This window comes from Vipera berus (genome assembly GCF_964194415.1).
Source record: "Vipera berus genome assembly, chromosome: Z".
Lineage (NCBI taxonomy): Eukaryota > Metazoa > Chordata > Lepidosauria > Squamata > Viperidae > Vipera > Vipera berus.
Genome location: NC_138205.1, coordinates 108,808,307 through 108,833,023, shown reverse-complemented (window position 1 = coordinate 108,833,023; position 24,717 = coordinate 108,808,307). Strand labels below are relative to the sequence as shown.

Here is a 24,717-nt window from a genome sequence, read left to right as displayed (position 1 = left end):
GTAAACCATTTTATGAAATTGAATTAGATTTTCCTAGAAATGAAGTCATGAATCCTGCTGAAACATGTATTTCCCTGCTTCTATCCCATTTAATGACTATAGACATCTTTGTTTTCCCCCATTTTCCTGGTCAATTGATATAAACTGTTAAGAAAGTTTTGCTATTCCTCAATCTTGTATGGATGTTACCTATAAATAAATGGCTATGTCAGAGAGCTTTCTATGCTTCCTGCCCTCAAAATCAAAGAGATCACTCACCCCTATTTTTTTAAAAAAATGCAGCAAAGAATACTCTTCCCATCTCCCTAGCAACAGAACCATTACTATTTTTTGTTTGTAAAAATTCATAGCTATATAAATAAATAAAATATATTCCAGACTTTTGTCCAAAACATTCATTTGAACACTAAGGAATTTAGAAAAAATTAGAATACACTTCAGAAATTGTAATGAAATGTATCTGAGTTTTCCATGCAGTCAAAGAACAGTTAAATGATGTTATTTCAGAAAGAGGTGATAGCACATTTTAAATTACACAATAAATAGTAATAAAACCAATTGCATTTGAGGGAGTTTCCTGAGGGAAACTCAATTTAAGGCTGAACCAAAAATACTGTTTAGAACTTTATTGGATTGAAAACAGGTTGAGAGGGTACAATTTTCATAACAGCTTGAAAAACTCATGGGTTTTTTTGTTCCTATATTTGTGCAATCATATAGTGACTCTAAAATTAGTTTTTGCTCAGTGCCATATTGCTAATTGTATTCATTTCTTAAATATGTTGATTTCTCTATATAAAATCTTTTGTTTGTACAGAACATCCCAGAGTGAACAATAAAATGCTTTCAATCTGCACTGACTCCTGAAGTTACACTGGGCAGCGACATAAAATCAGATCAGACTCAAGACAGTATATCTGATTCTTATTCTACATGTCTCTGACTTTTAAAAACATATTTTTTTAAAAAAACATGATGGGTACCAGATGGAAATGAAATCATATATATCTAAATGACTCCATCTAAAAAATTGTAAAAACAGTAACTTAGTTTTGTAAAAGACAAATTCATATGTATTCAACAGGAAAGTCTTTGGAATCCTAGTAATCTAAACTGTTTGAGAAGTCATTAATCAATTGGCCTGTTAATTGGCTCTGTTTTTGAAAGGAAATGATCTTAATTAATCTATTTGTACTGTATCTAGAATGTCTGGTAGCACCTTAACAATTAAGATGTTTAGAAAATTACACTTTTCTGGATGGCAATCTAGGGATAAATCTTCAGTATTTTGATTGCTAAGGAACAAAAATTATAATAGAAAATATAAACCCAAGGGAAGGAAATACTAAAAATTAAAAAAGAGACCAATTAGGTTATTTGTTGGTGACAAGTCCGTAAGTAAACAGGATTTCCAGTGGAACATAAACACAATATGGAGTACTTTGATTCACAAATATGTCTATAAGCATTCATACCCCCTAATATGTAAGGAACAGGGATTTTTATTTCAAGCATTCTGAGGCAATATGGTCACATACTTTATTGGCACATACCTCTGTCTTCGATAGTTTCTTACAAGAGAAAGGAAGAGAGATAAAGAATGAATTATCACATGGCATTTGCTTTCACTTTATTTAGTGTTTTAAAGAATTTTTTGTACCCCATAAACTCTGAGAAGAAGAAGGCAATCTTACATTTTCCTTCATATGATAGTATCTTGTGCCATTAATCCATCCGCTCCCTCCCCTCACGTGCAGACCAAAAAAATTTATGAGAATTTCAGGGACAAGATAAGATTTGATGTAGGAAGTCACTGAGATCAGATCTCACTTTTGTAAGCAATTCTAAGGAACCAAGCTAAAAATGCTAGTAGTTATTAATTATTTTTTAATTTTGAATTTAATTTTGTTGTACAGGTAGTCCTCAACTTACAACAGTTCAGTTAGTGACTGTTCAAAGACACAATGGCACTGAAAAAAGTGACATGACCATTTTTCACACTTACAACCATTGCAACATCTCCGTGGTCAAGTGATCAAAATTCAGACACTTGGGAACTGACTTATATTTATGACGGTCACATAATCACCTTTGGCGACCTTCTGACAAGCAAAATCAATGAGGAAGCCAGATTCATTTAACAATCGTGTGACTAACTTAACCACTCCAGTGATTCACTTAACAATTGTGGCAAGAAAGGTCGTAAAATGGGGCAAAATTCATTTAACAACTGCCTTACTTAGCAACAGAAATTTTGGGCTTAATTATGCTCGAAGTAAATCGAGGATTACTTGTATTTAAAAACAATAGGCTGATGCCACGAAAAAGTAGGAGACACATTTTTTCCTGACAAGTGCATACAAAGTACGTTTTATATTCAACTACTTTTTTTTTTTTGCAAAATAGCAAGAAATGAACTCGTAATATTTCATTTTCCCTAAATTTAAAGAAAATAAAATTCTCCTCTGGTACTTGATCTGGTATCTTAACAAGACATGCTTGACATGAAAAGTGGAGTTCAGAAACCTTGACTGTTAGGAATACAGGAAACCTGTTTATTGAAACTAAAGATTCATGCACCATGACTGATATTTATGATCTCTGGAAACCTGGAACTCTAGTCAACTGTTATGATGTCCACAATGATAAAACAGATACTTCCGGGAAAGCAGGATTTCACCAAAATTCTATTAACAACTGATATTTCAGGGGCACGTGGTCTGTGAAAAGGCAAAATGCCTTCAGTTGGAGTGAGTTGCAAGAAGCAACAGGCAATCAAAACATATTTCTCTCTCGTTTTTTAGATGATATAATTCTGATTCTTTCAGAAAATTAAAGTGCTAGCTATGTTTATCAGTTCTACATGGATCAACCCTTTTTTCTTTTAAGATCTTAGAACTTCAGTGCTGGGCACTAATAACTTGCCCAGCTTACTGGAAAGGCATTTGTCAATAGAATTATTCTCTCTCTTCTCTCATCTTCATCTCTATAATCCACAGCAGTAAATTCTCTGTAGTTCCACATTATATAGAAGGGGTTTTGTGCCCCTTTTGAAACTATTGTAAATCAGCTGCAATGGGTAACACCAAGAAAGAAGTTGGGGGGATTTTCTACATTCTCTGCATTATTTTCAAAATTGTATAACAATTTTAACATGATGAACAGAATTTAAAATTTTAGATCCAAATGTAATGAGCTTTGTTTGTTTCCATCTAATGAGACAGATTTCTATACTTTTAAAATTAAGAGCACATCAGTTCTTTAATGCTGCACTAGTATTTTCTTCACTGGATCTATTTAAAAATAGATAAATATTTGAAAATGAAGATTTTTTTATTTAATTACAAACTAGAACTTTAAATCTAATTAAAAATTGAATTATTATTATTACATTTCCTGCTTTCTAACTGTTTTTTTCTAACTGGTGAAACCAATGGTTTTGTTATTTTTTTACTCTTTGTTAACACATGTTACCAACCATTATCTTATTTCTTAGCTTATAATTTTTTTATCTATATATAAATTACTTACCGGTAACCCCATGCTGTTATTCCCATAATGAGAGCCAACACTAAAATTGTACCAGCAATAGCACCAATAATAATATTTGTGCTAGTGACACCTAGATTAAAACAAAAACAAGAATTCAGTGCATTACCACTGGAGAATTCCACTTATAATTACACAATCTTTTTTCTTTTAATGTAAAATTCTGGGACACTTAAGTGAACAATGAGCCACACAGGATTCAAGCTTGTGAGAGTCAAAAATAGTTGTTATTCTTCCTAATTCTATATATAACAATGTAAGTGTGGCTATAATTGAACAGGACCAAAATATGATGGAAGTGTTAAATAGTGGGTTCTTTGGTGCAGGAATGAAGACACGGAACAGAGTACAGGATAACTCATTGTTTATTTCGTGCTGGAACTGTACTGGGGAAATGTCTGCAACTAGCTGCAATATATAGTCTAGCCCCTAGGCAGCAGCCAATAGGATTGAATCAACCATTGCCGCCTGGAGATATCCAATTGCAGCACAGGAGACTTGTAGTCTGGGTTGCTGGAGAGCCGTTAGATGCTCCAGCAACCCACGTGGTGTTTCACAAGAGCCCAGTACATAACAGAAGACTCTTCCCTTAAAAATGCTAAATGAAGAATCAGTACCCTTAATTATGTACAGATCATGTTCAAGCCATTTCACATGAATAGTAACATTGCCACAAAAAATGTATAACTCACCTGAATTGTGCAAGCTTCCATCAATAATTGGTTTCATGAGACGCTTGCTGCAGTCTGCACCTGTCCATAACTGCTCACAGACACACTGCATTTCATTACTGCAAACCTACAATGGATGTAATTCAAATTTAAAACAGAAAAATCCTAATATATATTTCCTTGGAATTTAAGAAACTAATGAATTTTAAACAATGTATTATAATCTCCCATATTTAATTAATTGACCATGAAAGGATAAGGTACAATTCATTTTGTTTATTTATATCCCATTTTTATTATTTTTATAATTGATTCTTCCTCCTATTTTTCCCATAACAGTCCTGTGAGGAAATTGACAGCCAGAGTTACCCAGCTGGCTCTCTACCTGAATTAGGACTAGAACTCCCGCTCTCACAGTTTCTAGCTTGATGCCTTAACCATTACACCAAACTGACCCATGGTCCTCATATGGCCTTCACTCCCATTATGGGAATCTATAGAGCTTCTTCAGGATCCTCCACTACATTTTGGTGACAAGTTTTCAAGATTTTTTTTGGTTTTTAATATAAAGTTTTCTTTATATTAAAAATCCAGAATGCCTATTTCTTTTAGCTTCCACTCTCAGAAAAATTGAAAAATAATTTATTCCTGCTTATGACTATGTAATGGCTCCTATAATTCTCAGATGTTGAAAATGGTAAGTATTTTTAAAGTAATGGCTTCAACCAAAAACACTATTCATCTCTAAACTGCTAATAATATTAGTTTAACAGACAAACTATTTTTTAAAGAGAAGGGGAGAAAAGGGAATATAAACTATGGGGACTGAACAACATATATTGGGGGAAAGTGTTTATGGGGGCAAAAAAAAGGTTATTCTCTTCTGTGTAATACAAAATTTAACATGCTGAAATTATAACTATCTATAAGAGACACTCTTGATCAATCAGAAACAAACTTTCTCAAAGGAACATGCATGCATGCAAACACAATTGTGCACCTTTTCACATCTTCATTTGAAAGCTCCCCTCTCATTTTTAGAATTACTACCTGGAACAGAATTGTTAATAGATGATTCCCAGGTTTATACTATTTATTTTGGAACGTCTTTAAAAACATTTCTGGTTTACAAGGGATAGAAAGATTCACTTGTGCTAGAAATTTACAGCAGCATTGAAGAAAATCCCAGGGTTATATCCTAAATTGGTTAGTTAAAAAAGCTCACAGAAAAAGGTCATAACAACTGCTTCTATATTGTGCAAAGAAAACTATATAGACTGGTTCTGGTTGATGTAATCATTAGGAAGTGAGCTTAGCTTACAGGCACTTTCATCATTATTCTTCATCCATGTACTGCTGCTTTACTGGGCTTCTTTAAATATCCAAGAAGAATGAATAAGTCATATTTCTTCCACATTTCAACTCCCCCATCTCAAGACAAAAGACTAAACTTACTCCATGTCCTGAACAAATAAAGCCATCTGTATTTCCAGGACAGGAACTGAAGTTAAAAGTATCCATTGAGAGACATCTGTGATCCCAGCAAATTCTATTAGGACCACAGGATGTCCCATCTTCTACATAACCCAGATCTGCATCTTCTTCCAACTTCACATGACCACCACTACAAATGGAACAAGAAGATTTAGTTAATGAAAACATTTTATCAAGTGAAAATCATTTTGAACAAAAACTCAACCAAATTATTCTGTATTGAGATATTATGTTCCTCTGTATGTATACAGGTCTTAGTAGGTCACTGTATCTAGTTGACCTTGTCTGGTCATGGAAGTTAAGATGGATCAGTCTTGATTAGTAGATAGACAGATAACAACCATAGAATGTCAGCGTTGTAAGGACAACTTAATGGATTATTAGCTTATTGTGATGAAAAGCAACACATTACAATAATACTTTGAGCTATACAGTGGGAATATATATTCACAGAAGATTAGATATGCAACATTGGTTGAGCATGATAAAAGACAAAGATCTCCCAAAGGAAAAATATACAGAAAAGATGGTACAGTTGTACAGGGAAACCAAGAAATCACAACATTTATAATATGTATACAGATTTGATCAGTGGAATAGTGCCACACATTTTAGAACATCAAATTAAACAGATCCCAGAAAATGTTGCCAAAAAGGCTGCAGGAGTTGATGAAATATCAGCCAAATTGATTAAAATATTCAAAAATGATGCAAGTAGTTTGTAAGCCAACAATGGAAAAGATAATTTAAATTCCAATACTAAAATTGGGCAGTGCTAATGAATACAAATTGTTGAACAACCGCATCTATCTCACATATTAGATAGATAATGTTTGATTTTGCAGTCCAGACTTCAACAAAATATAGAATGAGAATTTCTAGATGCCAAGTACAGAAGAGGCAGAGACACCTGAGATCACATCACTAACAATGCATTATTTTTTAAAAAAGGCAAAGAAGTTCCAAAAACATATCTATTCTTTTTCTTCATTGACAGATACAGATCTTTAACTCAGACCACCACAAATTGTGGGTAGTTGTCAAAAATATGAATATACTATACCAAGCCAGCTCTCCATCCTATTGATGAACTTGTAGGATAATCAGAAAGCAATAATTAGAACAACTATATAGTTCCAAATTGAAAAAGGAGCGTGCCTAGATTGTATATTATCATCTTAATTAATTTATATGCAGAATATATTACTAAAAATACTGGACTAAAAGAAAGAAACAAAGTAGAATTTAAATTGTTAGAATAAACATTACCTCAGATATACTAGTACTTTATAACTTAGATGGTTGGAAATATGGTGAATTTAATGAACATTTAGCTAAAAAAAAGATCAAAGAAGACAGCTAGTCGGCTGCTGAATATTTTAGGGGGGGAATAAGGTTAGGCAAACCCAATGTAAAAAGATAAAGTAGGTGGGAAAGTAACTAATTTTATCTTTTTATTTAAGATAAAAAATACATAGAAACAGTAGTGAAATAAAAAGATATCTGTTGGCAAGGATTACCTGCAATTGAAAGTTTTTCCCAGATTTTGGAGAGAAGTAGATGTAATTTCGCCATCAAGCTCTCCAAGTCTTGGAATATTAGAGACAATGTTAGAACACAGTAGATATCCACAAAGAACATCTCTGGGAAGAAACATTAAGTAAATTGTTACTTTAAAAACAGCCTAAAAGAAACATTTCTAACTACAATTTCCTACTCCAAGAAATACTCAAATTTATTTTATTTTATTTTATTTAAAAATAACTGCAGAAGAATCTACTGCTTGCTACTTACTCTGGAACCCCCACTATAATCCTCTAATTTGCAGAATTATCATCAGTGGGGTCTATGACAATTTGCCCTGCTCATCATGGCCAACTCGCCATGGCCCAATTGCCATAGCTAACTTGGACAAGAGGACAGGAAGGCCTGGAGGAACGTTTCCATGGGGTCGCGATGGGTCGGACATGACTTTGCAACTAACAACAAACTTGAACAACTCACCACAGCCAATTCACCATGGGACAACTCACTGCAGGACAAGAGTTACACTAATATCAAACAAATGGTAGAATAGAATCATTAAAGAAGGGAGGAAAAAGGCAGCACAGAATGAAATGCGAATGACAAAAATTAAAATAATTTGTTATTTATTTTAAATATTTAAATAGAATTGTAAAATTATCCCACAGCAAGTTGTCCCATGGCAAGTTGGCCATACTGCAATGGCCGTGGCAAGTTGTCCCATACTGCTTTAGTGAATAATGTTAATTCAGATTATGGCTGAGATCTATACCAGGGCTTTTCAACCTTTTCACCCATTTTACCACTTTTAGGATATGGCAACATCCGAGTACCACCAGTCGCCTAGCAAGGTGTCAAAAACCTGATGACCGCCCCCCTGCCAAAAAAGGAAAAATGTGATGAAGTACAGGCAGTCCTCGATTTACAACAGTTCGCTTAGTGACTGTTTGAAGCTACAATGGTACTGAAAAAGTGTCCCCCAAGCCACAGCCGAGCAAGACACCTGCCTACCCACCCACTGGTGCTCTTCCTCCTGTCCAAGGTTTTCATTGTTGTGAGCATTTCTGTTGCGGATTGGCAGTGGGGGTGGGGTAGGGGGGTGTTTGGTTTTTATTCCCCCCTCCTCTGCTGGGTGGTTGCAGCAGGTTTTGGTCACTTCACATGACCCTGGGACACTGTGACCATCATAAATATGAATCAGTTGCCAAGCATCGGAATGTAAATCACAAGACCCTGGAGATGCTGCAACATTCCAGCTGACGGGCTCAGCAGAAGTGCCAGGATCAGCGCCGAGCTCCAGCTGGAGCCTGGCACTGATCCTGACGCTTCCGCTGAGCCCTGACAGCCCTGCAGCTCCAGCCATCTCTCGCTCAGGCTTGTGCGATGCTGCCACCGGTTCAGCTCATTCCCCTCTCCTGCTACCACTTTTCTAGGATGGTCGCGTACCACCTGCCAGGTGCCAATGTACCACAGGTGGTAACCGTACCACTGGTTGAAAAGCACTGATCTATACAAATCAGGGGATTACACATCATTGGAGATCTCTCTCTCTCTCTCTCTCTCTCTCTCTCCCTCCCTCCCTCCCTCCCTCCCTCCCTCCCTCCCTCCCTCTCTCTCTCTCTCTCTCTCTCTCTCTCTCTCTCTCTCTCTCTCTCTCCTACCCCCCATTAAAAATTTGGTGCATCTTCTGGCCGCTTATAAAAGTGTGGATATTTTCTTTCATTATTAATTTGACAAGAGTTCTGATACTCTACAAAGTAATTATCTGATCACCTACCACATAATAATACAAACTCTATGCTACTCTGTAGGACTGAAGAAGAAAAAAGAAATTAGGCAAAACTGAAACTTGAAGCTTCACCTCCTGAAACCCTGACCTCTTCTGGTAAATAAAAATAAAACATGTGAATAGATGCAAGACTTTAGACCTGTGTTTAGCAGTACCATCTTAATGCTATTCCTAATAAATATATACAACCTGCTATTACTGGAGTATCAAGATTCACTCTAAACAAAGTCACAAGATTCTAGTCATCCAATTTAATAATTACTCATTTTGGGTGGTAGAGAGGAAGCACTAGGAGAACAAAGATGCTACAAGAAATGCAGTGAGAATAAGAATCACCATTACATAGATTAGCATGTAGGTTTAAAAGTGAAAAGGAATATTTGTAAAGAAGCTTATAAACCATGATAGAACACAAATACAAATACTATATTATGCAAGCAGACGGGGGTTAACTTACTCATTCTTGCATTGAATCCAGGTATCTTTGTCTCTGCCACAGCTACCTTTCTCTGTTCCTTCTATATTTAATCTTTCATAGCAATATTTGTCAGCAGCTGTCACTTCTGCACAAAAAAATATATTTCAAAAGATAATGATGTGTTGTTGGAGTTAGAAATTCAACATTGTAAATGTAAATATTGACGTTAAAGCCCACAAATTGTGTACTCACAACTATTTTTTCTTACAGACATATAAAAATAAAATATAAGAAACGGATAGAGCATAAAAAACACACAAGAATTTGTATCTAAAAAAGAAAGAAGCTGTCTAACTTAGCCTTAGCCAAACTGATATCTTTATTTGGATTCAACTTAATGTCCCATTATGCCACAGTCAGCATGCCAAAAATAATGAAAGGAAAAGAAAATGAAAGAGAAAATGCTTCATCTAGTTCAGGGGTAGGCAACCTCGGCTCTTTTATGACTCATGGACTTCAACTCCCAGAATTCCTGAGCCAGCTTGGCTGGCTCAGGAATTCTGGGAGTTGAAGTCCATGAGTCATAAAAGAGCCGAGGTTGCCTACCCCTGATCTAGTTCTACTGAATTTATTTTTCACTCCAGTTTAAAGTGTTTTATAGGTTTACCTGATGAATGAAAGTTGTCTGGTTCCATAGACAGGTAATCCTCCACTTACAACCACAATTGAGCCCAAAATTTCTGCTGCTAAACTAGTCATTTGTTAAGCGAGTTTTGCCCCATTTTATGACTTTTCTTGCCACATTTGTTACGTGAATTGCTGCAGTTGTTAAGTTAGTAACACAGTTGGTAAGTGAATCTGGATTCCCCATTGACTTTGCTTGTCAGCTAGTCACAAATGGGGATCAGATGACCCCCTGGGCACTGCAACTGTCATAAGTATGAGTCAGTTGCCAAGTGTCTGACTTTTTATCGCATGATCATGGAGATGCTGCAATGGTCATAAGTGTGAAAAATGGTCTAAGTTACTTTTTTGAGTGCTGTTGTGTCTTTGGATGGTCACTAAATGAACTGTTGTAAGTTGAGGACTACCTGTATATGAATTTTAATAAACTCAGAACATAGATAAATAGGTTCTCAGTTAGGGGACTTTCATGGGAAAAAGAACTGAAGAGGGAGGAATTTCTAAAAAGAGGGTCTAAATACACAATTCTAATAATTCCAATTAGACTAAAAAGAATAGAAGACAGAAAAAGCCAACACGCTTAAGGAAGGCTCGAACAGTATAAAGATCAACAGGTTATGAATAACGTTAGCCTGGAACTGCAGGATGGCATCAGGAAAATGAAAGAATTTGCTGAGGTAGCCAAATGATGCTAAGAACAACAAGGGCTTCTTTAGATAAGAACTTTCTTAAATGTTCTTTAGATAAGATAAGAAAAACAGAGAAAAATTCATCAGTTGCTCAGAGACAACAGCAAAATGCAATAGATAGGGACGTGCAAAACTCATCAATTCCGAAATGGAACATTTTGGAGAAATCCAGATTATTCCATTCTTTCCTCCAGACTATTCCATTTTTGGGATGGATAGGCAGCTCCTGAAAGTAAATTCTCCAATACGTAGTGGTTTGAGGCATTGTAGAAATGGTGTTGCAGATGAAACAGGTTTGTTCTGGGTCTCAACTGTCTCCAGACCATTTCAATTAACTTCCTTTTAAGAGAATCTACTTCCAGGAACTTCCATCTCTTGAACAATATTATCCTGAGGAAATCTGGCAAGTTCTGGAAGGGCACCAAATTTTGAGAGGAAGAAAACACATACAATATGTATATATTGTGCACCTGTGAATATATTCAATAGCTACTGAACAAGTTTTCAAAAGAAGCAAAAGCATTTAGTTTCAGAGTTTAGATATTACTCACTATCTCCCCATATGTATTTACACTGTCTATCTCTTGTTTTGCATCTTCCTCCAAAACAAACGCCCTAAAGAGAAATGTTAGAAAGTAATCACCATATTTTGTAAATATTCATTCCATAAACAACCATTGCTTATCTATTTTATACCCATTGAAGTAAACATATTCAGACCTGTGTTGTCAAAGTCAGTTTGATTGTGTTTAGTGAGATTCTGACTTAACATGGGCTTATAAATTGTTAATTTCAAATTCTTATAGATTCAATACAAAACACTACAACATCCATAAAAGTGATTTATTTAATTAATTTATATGTCCCTGTTCTCACAACTCTGAGTGGCATACAACAAGAGTAGAAAACAATTCCCTTTCTCTACTTTTTGTTATAGAGGAACAGAAATGATATTGGTCTCCATACATAGGTATTTCAGTGCTTTGAATTTTGCTTAAATGTTATTCAAAAATTAAAGCTCCATGTTTTCATTTTCTGGAAAGAAACAGTGGAACTGAGAACAAACTATTGTAAATTCACAGAACAAGAACTGTAAATGCCTCTAAGGACTGTAATTGCTGTTATTGATTGGATTTAGGAATGAGTGCTCTCACTTACTAATTCAATTCTGGACAGTTTCCCAGAAACATAAATATCTAGCACAACATATCTGATTGTAACCTTCTCTCCTGCCAGTAAACTCATTTGGTTTTGAACTGATAATTTTTTAAAAAGAAATTAATAATTACTATCTTCTTAATATATCAAACAGTTCACAACAGTATCACGCTTTCAAGAGATATTCAGTTTCCCTATATATATTTAGCTGTTTTTTTTTCTTCAATGGATTTAAAGCAATTAAACAACCAAGAAATCCATAAAGCTTACTTTATTCGTCCTTCTCATGATTTTGTTCTAAGAAATCCTGTTCATAGGTTTTTCTTGAAGTCTATCTGAAATCCCATAATTGTCCCAAAGTCGAAGTTTGGTATTTAGAAACTCTCTTTTATCCCAACTAAATAAATTTTCAATATGGCACCTAAGAGCAACAACATGCTTGCCAATATATTCTTCAAATCTTGTGTGAAGAGAATGAAACACTTTATTATTATTTTTAATTAACAATAACAAATACGTGTTCATATGCTAGAAAACATCAGTGCCAAGCAACTATCGCTGGGCCAAGCAGCAGTGAAGATGTTTATTGCTTCTGTTCCATAAATCAAAAATGAGATGAATTGTTCCATCTTGTAATTGCGGGTTAGTAGATCCTATACTGAATATCAGAACCTCTCCCCTTGGACAAGATCAAGAAAATATGAACTGCAGAGATTTTATGTTTTTTAATGCTAATGTCAAAGTTCCGACTGACAAACCCAACCAATCAAACACTTTCAAGACATTCCGATCTCTTAATAATATAATTGTACCTAATCGGGCAATGTGACCCATTCATGAACGGGAGGGGAAATTCTATTCTTTTACTATAGAGGTTTCGGCTGGGGTTTGCCAGAGCTGGTTTTACTTTCGTATGTGCCAAAATGATGTACTCAATAAAGTTTTACTTTAAGACAGACATGTCAAACTCGCGATGTCACGTGACACTGTGCAATGTATCGGGAGAGTTTTGCCATTGCAGGCAATGGGTTGGGTGTGACTTCCGGATGATGTATCTGGCCCACAGGCTGGCATTTTGACACCCCTGCTTTAAGAGATCAGAATGGTTGGATTTGTCAGTCGGAATCTTAGCAGTTAACATTGTATGAGGAGTCCCTTTGAATCATTTTAAAAAATATTTCCAGTTCTTGTAGCCTGGCCTGAGTTGTCTTTATGAGATAAGCTGTGAATGGATTGTCTTCTATTTTTGATTATTTGTCTGTTCTTTCTTCAATTTTCATAACCTGTCACAATGGGGACTGCTAAGAGATCCATTCCCCTTCATGGATTACTGCCTTGTTGTGGCAAAGGGGCTTATGTAATTCAATGAAACTATGAGCTATGCCATGCAAGGCCACCCAACATGGACAGGTCATAGCAGAGAGTTCTGACAAAATGTGATCCACTGGAGAAGGAAATGGCAACCCACTCCAGTATATTTGCCATAAAAACCACATGGACAGTACCAAAAGGCAAAAAGATATGACGCTGGAAGATGAGCCCCTCAGGTCAGAAGGCATCCAATATGCTACTGGGAAAGAGCAAATGGCTAGTACTAGTAGCGCCAGAAAGAATGAAGTGACTGGGCCAAAGCCAAAAGGACGCTCAGCTGTGGATGCATCTGGTGGTGAAAGGAAAGTCCAATGCTGTAAAGATTTATTCTCCATAGGAACCTGGAATGTAAGATCCATGAATCAAGGAAAGCTGGACGTGGTCAAACAACAGATGACAAGACTGAACATTGAAATCTTAGGAATCAGCAAACCATTCAATATCACAGTAGTCCAGGTCTATGCCCCAACCACAGGTGCTGAAGAGGATGAAATTGACCGGTTCTATGAAGCCCTACAGCACCTTATAGAACTAACACCAAAAAATGATGTCCTTATCATCATGAGGGATTGGAATGCTAAAGTAGGAAGCCAAAAGATAACCGGAATAACAGGCAAGTTTGGCCTTGGAGTACAAAATGAAGCAGAGCAGAGGCTGACAGAATTTTGTCAAGACAATACGATGGTCATAGCAAACACTCTTTTTCAACAAACCAAGAGACGGCTCTATACATGGACATCACCAGATGCTCAACACAGAAATCAGATTGATTATGTGCTCTGCAGCCAAAGATGGAGAAGCTCTATACAGTCAGTAAAAACAAGACCAGGAGCTGACTGTGGCTCAGACCATGAGCTTCTCCTTGCAAAGTTTAGGCTTAAACTGAAGAAAGTAGGGGAAAGAACTAGGCCACTCAGGTATGAACTAAATCATATCCTTGATGAATATACAGTAGAGGTGACAAATAGATTTAAGGAATTAGATCTGATAGACAGAGTGCTTGAAGAACTATGGACGGAGGCTCACAACATTGTACAAGAGGTAACAACTAAAACCATCTCAAAGAAAAAGAAATGCAAGAAAGCAAAATGGCTGTCTGAGGAAGCCTTGCAAATAGCTGAGGAAAGGAGGAAAGCGAAAGGCAAGGGAGAAAAAGAAAGATATGCCCAATTGAATGCAGAATTCCAGAGAATAGCTAGAAGAAATAAGAATGCCTTCTTAAATGAACAGTGCAAAGAAATAGAAGAAAACAATAGAATAGGGATGACCAGACATCTCTTCAAGAAAATTGGAGAGATGAAGGGAACGTTTCATGCAAAAATGGGCATGATAAAGGACCAAAATGGCAGGGATCTAACAGAGGCAGAAGAGATTAAGAAGAGGTGGCAAAATTACACAGAAACACTATACAAGAATGAGCTTAATGTCCCTGATCACTACGGTGAGGTGGTCACTGACCTCAAGCCAGACATCCTAGAATGTGAGGTGGGCCTTAGGAAATCTAAGCAACAACAAAGCTAATGGAGGTGACAGTATTCCAGGTGAGCTATTCAAAATCTTAAAAGATGATACAGTAAAAGTGCTACACTCAATTTGCCAGCAAATTTGGAAAACTCAACAGTGGCCACAGGATTGGAAAAGATCAGTTAGCATTCCAATTCCAAAGAAAGGCAGTGCCAAAGAATGTTCAAACTATTGCACCACTGCACTCATTTCTCATGCTAGTAAAGTTATGCTCAAAATCCTACAAGCTAGACTACAGCAATATGTGGATCGAGAACTACCAGAAGTATAGGCAGGATTTCGAAAAGGCAGAGGAACTAGAGATCAAATTGCCAACATACGCTGGATCATGAAGAAAGCTAGGGAGTTCCAGAAAAACATCTACTACTGCTTCATTGACTATGCTAAAGCCTTTGATTGTGTGGATGACAACAAACTGTGGCAAGTTCTTAAAGAGATGGTAGTACCAGACCATCTTATTTATCTCTTGAGAAACCTATATGTGGGTCAAAAAGCAACAGTGAGAACTGGACACGGAACCACTGATTGTTTCAAAATTGGGAAAGGAGTCCGGCAAGGCTGTATACTGTCGCCCTGCCTGTTTAACTTATATGCAGAGCACATCATGAGAAAGGCAGGGCTAGATGAATCAAAAGTTGGAATTAAGATTGTCAGGAGAAATATCAACAACCTAAGATATGCAGATGATACCACTCTAATGGCAGAAAGTGAAGAAGAACTAAAGAGCCTCTTGTTGCGGGTGAAGAAGGAGAGTGCAAAAGTTGGCTTGAAACTTAACATTAAGAAAACCAAGATCATGGCATCCGGCCCTCTCAATTCCTGGCAAATAGATGGGGAAGAAATGGAGGTAGTGACAGATTTTATTTTCCTGGGCTCCAAGATCACCGCAGATGGGGACTGCAGCCAAGAAATTAAAAGACAATTGCTCCTGGGAAGGAAAGCCATGGCAAATCTAGTCAGCACACTAAAAAGCAGAGACATCACCCTGCCAATAAAAGTGCGTATAGTCAAGGCTATGGTCTTCCCAGTTGCAATGTATGGCAATGAAAGTTCAACCATAAGAATGGCTGAGCACCAAAGAATTGAGTCCTTTGAACTATAGTGCTGGAGAAGACTCCTGTGAGTCCCTTGGACTGCAAGGCAATCAAACTGGTCAGTCCTAGAGGATATCAACCCTGATTGCTCTTTAGAAGGCCAGATTCTGAAGTTGAAACTCAAATACTTTGGCCACCTAATGAGAAGGAAGGACTCACTGGAGAAGACCCTAATGCTGGGAAAGGTTGAGGGCAAGAGAAGAAGAGGATGACAGAGAATGAGGTGGCTGGATGAAGCCACTGAAGCAGTAGGCATGAGCTTAAATGGACTCCAGAAGGTGGTAGAGGACAGGAAGGCCTGGAGGAACATTGTCCATGGGGTCACGATGGGTCAGACATGACCTCGCAACTAACAAAAACAAAAGAGATCCATCACTGGACTTCTAAAGAATGCAATTGTATTCCTCAGAGGTCAAGTCATCTCCATTTACCAAAATCTCACTCATTGTGGCTGAGTTAATATGTTATATAGATGTGTTCCACTGTGAGGGATGGTGTGTTTGCCTCTGCACAATATAGAGGATTTTCCATTCCCTTCATCAGCTGCTTTGATCTGCTACCTCCCTTCCTCCTGATGTGAACTTTGGCGGTCACACTGTTCAGCCTTTTAGGGGGAACTTGCCCAAAAGAAGTCATGTTACTTATGGTTCCAGGAGGTTTATGGTCCTTTAGGCTTTGTCCTTTCCAGATTCCCTGGGCTATTTAACACAGACAGCATATTCTCCTCCCAAGGCTGGCATCTATGGTGAATTGGGTCTAGAAAGAGGATCGTATGTCTCTACTGTCCATGAGAGAGAGTTCATTGTCTTTGTTGGAATTGCTAAACATCGTGAGGTTTTCTGAGGTTTTAGGTACTGGAAGGAGGTGAGTATCCACGGGAAGAGGAATGGAAGAGAAATGCCATCCACGATATTGAGTTTATGCAGATGGTAAACTAACTTTGGAACTTAATGAGACTATGAGATCTGATCATCCGAACATCAAGTCTATATAACCTTTAAAACTAAAAGAGTAAAATCCTGGACAGATATATAATGAACCAGTTAAATCAGTCTCTTTCAAATTATTTTTTTCCCCACAGCCCTCATATCTGGGCTGTACTGTCACTTTTCACATCCACTTAACTAATCCTTCCTCCTTTCTTCCCTCAGCCTTGCATACTGAAAACAGATGACAACCTGCAGGATGATCATCTTTCTATCATTTGGCAGAATGAACAGGCGTGTGTGTGTGTGTGTGTGTGTGTGTGTGTGTGTGTGTTCATAATAATGGTGAGGCTTTGTGCTGGTTCTATGTTCATCTCAAAAGGTTTAGAACCACATTGATAGAGACATCTTCCTTTATGTGGGAAGAGAAATGGTTATGAATTCTAACATCCAATTTTGGTCAAATTGCTGAATGCTAAGGCTTTGAGAAGAATTTTCCATTTCATCAGAAGCACACAGGCCTGTTAGTTATGTGCTAAAAGCCTGAAGCTATTTACTAAATTTGTACTGCCATCTGATGGTCACCACTGAAATACATTTTATCTTTCCATTGTAAGCGGAACCAGTTTTAAATTTCAACAGGTCCAATTTGTTCAGCTTTTCTATTTTTTTCATATAGGCATTTTTTTTAAAAAAAAGAAACATTAATCATTAAAAATCATTAATGCATCAATTTTGTAAAGCCAACATGCATAATGTGTCCTCCATATTTAAGACAGTCTCTTAGTTTAGTGTCACTTAGCAAATGAAGGGGTATTTTTTCTTGGTTACAGACCTTGCAGACATATATTTTGCATTCTAGCTACAGCAAGAGAAGCAATAATAAACATGCAGAATTAATTCAAACAATGAACAAACAATAAGGTAGGATCCTGAAAAATGAGGGGAACAAACTATATGCAGTTAACTGAAATTTTGTCTTCAGCAACAGTCATGGAACATGACATTCCTGACCCAATATTTAAACTCAAGTCACATGTTTATTCTTTTCATAGTAAGAAGAAAATATCAGTCTATTATTGAAGGTTCCCATTGTACCAAATTAATCACAAATAGGACTCTTTGGTGAAAACTATGACTGCAATAGCCTTTCAAAATCTCAGCTTGGTCTTAGGATAAAGTCTGCCTTATATTCTGATAATACCAATTGAATGGAATGATACATTATACATACCTGTTCATTATCACATGAATACCCATCTATTTTGTAGAGATTTGGAGAGCACTAAAGATAAAGCAGAATGAATTAAATAATCAACTGGTTAGTGAGATAATTGTAGAAGCAAAACTGCAGTATCTAAAATTAATTTTAAGTTTTCCAAATCTTGCTCTTCATTAAATGTAGGCAGTCCTCAACTTACAATAGTTTGTTTAGTGATCGTTCAAAGTTACAACGGCACTGAAAAAGGTGACTTATGAACATTTTTCACACTTATAACCATTGCAACATCCCCACGGGCATGTGATTAAAATTCAGACATTTGACAACTGAGTTATGATGGTTGCAGTGTCCCAAAGTCATGCAATCACCTTTTGCGGCCTTCTGACAAGCAAAGTCAATGGGGAAGCCAGATTCATTTAAAAACCATGTTAGTAACTTAACAACTGCAGGGATTCAGTTAACAACTGTGGCAAGAAAGACCTTAAAATGAGACAAAATTCACTTAACAAATGTCTTGCTTAGCAACAGAAACTTTGGACTCAATTGAGATCATAGGTTGAGGACTACCTATATAACGTGTCCAAAAATTATATTATTCCATTTTTTTAATGAGCTTTACCTGACTGGAGTCCCCTTTGCATGTCTCTGGAATGTCACAATCATTTACAGCTTCTCTGCAAACAACACCTTTGAGTTCAAACTGAAAAATAAGAATTAATATGTGGGACCATCTATATATTTGCAATTGTTTGAATATAAATATCATAAATAATGTTTTTACTTCTAGTTTACTGGAGCTTCTCAATACCACTCACATAATTTAAGAAATTATTCTCAAATGTTCATTTTAAGATTTTCATTGTTAAAAAAAATCAGGCTATTGATTGGTAATCTGTATCAACAAGATCAACACACAATGCTGATGTTGTTACTTGTACTAACAACCATATGTTTAGAATAGCATTGTGGTTGTAGAGTTCTTGTGTAAACAAATTGTTTAATCATAAATAAACATATTTGTCAGTCTGAAGCTAACTTTGTCCCATTTCAATTTGCCAGGGGAAAAAAAGACATTATTTTAAGGTATTTTACACAGAAAGAAAAGGTTTGGCAGTTATGTGGTTGGTTCTTTTCCTTCACAGCCTTAAAATGTATCCATCCAATTTTTGTGACTTAATTTAGATAAATTTTTACTCTTTTATTACTAGTTTATCAGTAACTTCCTTAATCTGATGCTTCTATATTTTTGTTTCTATTGTTGAGAAGATCTTCTCTACATAGTTTACAAGGTCAATAAATTTCAGTTAACACAAAGTTTTATACACCAGAGTCATAAAAACAGCCAGTGCTGTTTTTGTAGTGTAATGATTAAGATATTAGACTGGTGTAACACCAAAGCTTACTGGATGACTTTCAGCCAGAGTACTTGAACAGACCTGTTGTGAGAAAAATTAGGAGGAAACACTATGTATAATTCCTTGAATTCTTTAAAAAATGGATGTATATCTAATACACATAGAAATAAAAAGTTAAAAAGAAACTTGATTGCCCCTTTGAGATTTGTATGGTAGAGCTTATATATTTTGGCATTGTACTTAATGAGATTATTTTTCAATCAATTCATCATCTCACTTTTTCATTTTCGTTGCCATGTATTTTGAGAGTCAGGAAGGTCTACAGACAGGAGCTGCTAGTTCATTTAGTTCACACTGTCACACTAACCAGGGAAAACCATGAGGAGGTGACTAGCTTCATTCCACAGCCGGAAGATTCAAATCCAGGAAGCCCCCACTGGCACTTGCACAACACCTGCCCAACAACTTCAACATTGATTCCCAATAGAAAGCCAAATAGGTTGCTGAATGTCCAGACTTAGGAAGACATATAAATGACCCCACAAAAATGGTGTCAGGCTTTGAACTACCACCTCAGCAATGGACAATCCTGAATAGGATTTGCATCTCACATGGGGTCTGCCAGGATTCTCTGTGTGAATGAGGCATATTATGCTTCCTTCAGTGTGATTGTGGGGTCCCATGTCAAACTGTAGATTACATCGTGACCAGCTAACCTGAGGGCATGTACCAGTCCAGTATCTGGTTGTTTTTTCATATAAACAATACTGCACTTCATTGGTTAGATTGCCTACAGATTGATATTTGAATATAGAACTTTTCAACATTTATATTTTATTGTGTTTAATTAATCTAGATAAAATGTTAATATATATTACTGATTCATGTATGATATGCCATATGCTAAATAAATAAGTAAATAACCTCACATAATTCCTTAAAACAAGGGTGGGGTGTTTGTTTGTTTGTTTGTTTGTCATTTCAATACATACCTGACATTTTCTACAACAAAGGCCATTACTGCATTGAGAGTTAGCAGTTAGAATGCAGGAATTGCAGCAATCTCCACCTTCAGCCGTACATTCCTGGGTAATGAAACCAATCGTGAAACAGCAGTTTGACAGAAACATGCTGCAGCTTGACCAGAAAACTATTGAGATTCTTGCTTTTCAAAATTTCACTTGCCTCCCTATTCTGGGCATAATGCACATTTCAAATTACAAAGAAAACAACAATGGCAGTATTTTGATAGCATAGGGAGAATGCCAGAAAAGAACATAGGACATAGAATAATAAGTTTGGAAGAATCTTGGAGGTCTTCTAGCCCAACTCCCTGCCCCTACGAGGTGATTTTGTACTATTCCAGACTTTCTTTAGGCTTGATGGGATGGATACATGGGGTCAGAAAAAAATAACAGAATAACAGAACAGAATTATACAGCTGGAAGGGACACCAGATGTCCTCCAATCCAACACCCAACCCAAGGAGGAGACTCTTTATTTCAAACAAATGGCTGTCCAATCTCTTCTTAAAAACCTCCAGTGATGGAGCACTCATAACTTCAGAACATAAGCCATTCCACTGGTTAATTGATCTCACTGTCAGGAAGTTTCTCCTTAGTTCTAGGTTGCTTCTCTTCTTGATTAGTTTCATCCATTGCTTCTTGTCCTGCCTTCAGGTACTTTGGGGAATAGCTTGACTACCTCTTTTTTGTGGCAACCCTTCAAATATTGGAACACTACTAACATGTCACCTCTGTCCTTTTCACTAAACTAGACATAGCCAAATTCTTGCAACCATTTCTCATACATTTTAGTCTCCTGCTCCTAATTACTTTTGTTGCTCTTCTCTGCACTCTTTCTAGAATTTCAACATCTTTTTTATATCATGGCGATCAAAACTGGATGCAATATTCCAACTGTAGTCATACCGAGGCATTATAAAGTGGTATTAACAGTTCACAAGATCTTGATTCTATCCCTCAGTTAATGCAGCCCAGGACTGCATTGGGTTTTTGTGTGTGTGTGTGTGTGTGTGTGTGTGTGTGTGTGTGTGTGTGTGGCTGCAGCACACTGCTGGCTCATAATTAAGTGGTTATCCACTAAGACTTCTAGTAACTTCTAACAGTTACTACTATTGAGTCAGCACCTATTCTAAACCTGTCATTTGGGTTCCCTAAGTGTAAAACCTTACTTTTCTCACAACTGAAATTAATTTTGTTAGATAGGACTGTCAGGTTCAGGTCTGTCAAGATACTTCTGGACCTTGAGCCTATCTTCTGGAGTGTTGGATATCCTTGTCAGCATGGTATCACCTGTAAATTTAATGAGTTCCTCTTCTATCCCTTCATCTAAATTGTTTATGAGATGTTGATGAGTACTGGAACTAAGACAGAACCTTACTTCCCTCCATGTAGATGCAGTGCCATTAAGGACTACATGTTGAGTGCAGTTTGTCAACCAGCTTCAAATCCTTCTGGTGGTGATGCAGTCTATCCCACATTTTTCTAACTTACCGAGTTAGGTTAGGTTGTAGTCTACAATGTCAAATGCCTTACTGAATTCCAAGTATACTATGTCCACATTATTTCACTGATCCTCTAATTTAGTCACTTTGTTAAAGAATGAAATAAGATTTGTTTGGTATGATTTCTTTTTGACAAATCCGTGTTGCTTATAACTATGCTTGCTTTTAGGTGTTCACAGAACTGTTGCTTAATTATCTTTTCCAGGATCTTCCCAGGTACTGATGTCAGGCTGATTGGTCTGTAGCTTCCTGGATCCATTTTTTTTTCTTTTTTGAAGAATTAAGCAGGCAAGCAAGCAAGTGGCACATTGGAGTTCAACGTGGCATTAATTCAATTTTCATTTGTAAGCTAGGACTGAATGAAAAGTAATATCTTCACTTCCATAACTTTAATTAGGACTATTGTAGAAAAAAAGGAAAATAATACTTTCAATAAGTTTTTAATTATGTGTGCTTACTTCTCCATCTAATCATATTTGTTACATTTCACATTGTTACATTTCTTGCACACTTCTGCAAATGATGGACAAGCTTCTAAAAGCTATCCTAAAATATCTCCAGACTATCTCTTTAGCCACGACTTGACGATCCTTTCTAATTTTTCATATGTTTCAGTCAAACAGATGTCCATGAAGGGAAAATTTTGTGAAATGCATGGCACAAAAACTGTATAATACACAGAATAACACACTGAGCTCCAGCTTTGCAATTGCTTCTGGGAAAGCTCATGAGGTGTGAGATCTTGTATTGTCATACTGCAGCAAAATTTTCTTCTTGCACTTCTGCTTAAAAATTGTCTCAAAGTTTTGAGTTTTGAAATGTAGTACCCTTAGTTGATAATAGTACCAATGTCCAAGAAATCCATCTGAATAATACCACTTGCACCTCAAAAAATGATAACCATCAGTTTTCCTGATGAATCCTATGTTTTGAATTTTGTTTCCACAGGTGAAGCTTTGTGATAATATTTCATGGCCTGCTGCATTGCTTCTGGATCATAATGATGAGTCTATGGTTTCATTCACTGTCACAATGCTGTGAAGAAAATCCTCATTCTGATTTTTGAAGAATAATTGTTTGCAAATTGTAACTCTTGAAATTTTCCTCTCTACCATTAGAGTGCAAAGAACTAATTTTGTACAAACTGTTCAATATTAAAGAACTTATTTAAAATCATTAGAAAGAACCTCTTAACCAAAATGGATTGCCCCTAATTAGCTATGTAATGTTGAATTTACCGATGCACCTCCACAATCGCATTCTTCCCCAGTTTCAACAAAACCATTACCACATTCTGGGGGATCCAGGAGCTACAATACAAAAATAAGAAAGCATTAAAAATGTAGCACATTAGCATGTTGCCATGCATGATGACAGATGGTAGAGGATCATTATTTCAATGGACAGAAAAGATGTAAACCTAATTATAGAAATGGGTGCTATACACCTCCTTATGTACAAATCCTGATTTTCACATTTTCATTTAATGAGAAAAAATGTTCCAGGGCCACAATAAGCCATTGTCCCTGCTGTAATGCCGTAACACAAAAACATTTTTTAATCAGGCTTAGCAGGTAATGATTTAAGAATGCAAGTTTATAATATTCAAATAATATCAGTGACTGCCAAGTATAACATCCAAGCCATATTTATAGTGAATTCAATCTTTATTTTTATACATATATGTGGTATAAAAACCTCCTATTTCTGAGCTGAAAATTTTTACTTATTTAGTCTGGTTTTAGGATATTTTCTTCTGATCTTTTTAATATTAGTCCTCACAAATTAGCGTTGGATTCTTAATAGGAGAATGGATTGCAACTAGGGTTTTTTTCTGTGACTAATTAATATTTTTGCATAGCTACACTATTCAGAGATAAAGTGTCATTCTTGATCAAAAGAACTTGAGCATCTTAATTTCTAAAATGCTTTGAAAAATCAGTAATAATAATAATAATCTGAAACCAATCATAATAAGCATTATTATAACAACTTCCATATGTTTACTATCAAGCATGTCAATCAAGCATTTCAACACAACTATCATGAGACTGTTAAATTAAGAAATGAAAGAGAAAAACTTCCAAACAAAATGATTTTTGTTTTTACCTTGGAAGGCTTGTTGAAAAGGCAGGCTCCACCACCATTATTTAAAAAATCATGGTATTCCTCAATATCACATTTGGAGAACTTGGTTGGAAGATAATAACTGTGATCAAAAAAGAAAAAAGTCAGTTCATTCCTACAGAATTAAAAATGAATTTCATTCTGCAGCTGGGCCACTAAGTTATTTCATGACCAAATTTAAAAAAAGAATTATCCATAACTCTGAATTTTTTGGAACACTAGTCTAGATAATTTTAAGAACACTAGTCTTCTTTTCTCTAATTTCATATATGCAAATTATATGACAAATTTAAAAACATGTTAAGTTGATGCAGAATGTAGTTCCAATCTTCACCTTGGGCTTTATTAATACACATTTGTCTAACCTCTCTAAATATTCAAAGTTATACAGCAAATACAATGTAGGCTTTTACCTGCCATTAAGATATATGAATACAAGCGTCCAGTCAAACATCATTGAGCAAATGTTATTTTCATAATATAGAATGGCAGTTTAAACTTCCACTGTATTTCGCTATGGGAGAACTATTAATATTAACAACACTGAGAGCATTTTAGGCATATTTGTTTCTAGGCTAGAATCCTCAGTGTCTGA

At 36.2% G+C, this 24,717-nt stretch overlaps 1 protein-coding gene across 1 annotated transcript in view; it reads right to left on the bottom strand.

Moving 5' to 3' along the window:
* ADAM22 (ADAM metallopeptidase domain 22) overlaps nt 1-24,576 on the bottom strand; it is a gene marked incomplete at its 5' end in the record, with an annotated part of 44,448 nt that extends 19,872 nt beyond the window's left edge. The window contains 13 exons of the mRNA XM_081346268.1: nt 1,554-1,571; nt 3,532-3,622; nt 4,242-4,347; nt 5,676-5,844; nt 7,235-7,357; nt 9,485-9,590; nt 11,370-11,433; nt 18,126-18,176; nt 18,733-18,813; nt 20,461-20,553; nt 23,234-23,305; nt 24,105-24,204; nt 24,536-24,576. Coding sequence (XP_081202394.1) covers nt 1,554-1,571; nt 3,532-3,622; nt 4,242-4,347; nt 5,676-5,844; nt 7,235-7,357; nt 9,485-9,590; nt 11,370-11,433; nt 18,126-18,176; nt 18,733-18,813; nt 20,461-20,553; nt 23,234-23,305; nt 24,105-24,204; nt 24,536-24,576 — 1,115 coding nt within the window. The remainder of the gene's footprint in view (nt 1-1,553; nt 1,572-3,531; nt 3,623-4,241; nt 4,348-5,675; nt 5,845-7,234; nt 7,358-9,484; nt 9,591-11,369; nt 11,434-18,125; nt 18,177-18,732; nt 18,814-20,460; nt 20,554-23,233; nt 23,306-24,104; nt 24,205-24,535) is intronic.
* Nucleotides 24,577-24,717: the final 141 nt, after the last annotated feature.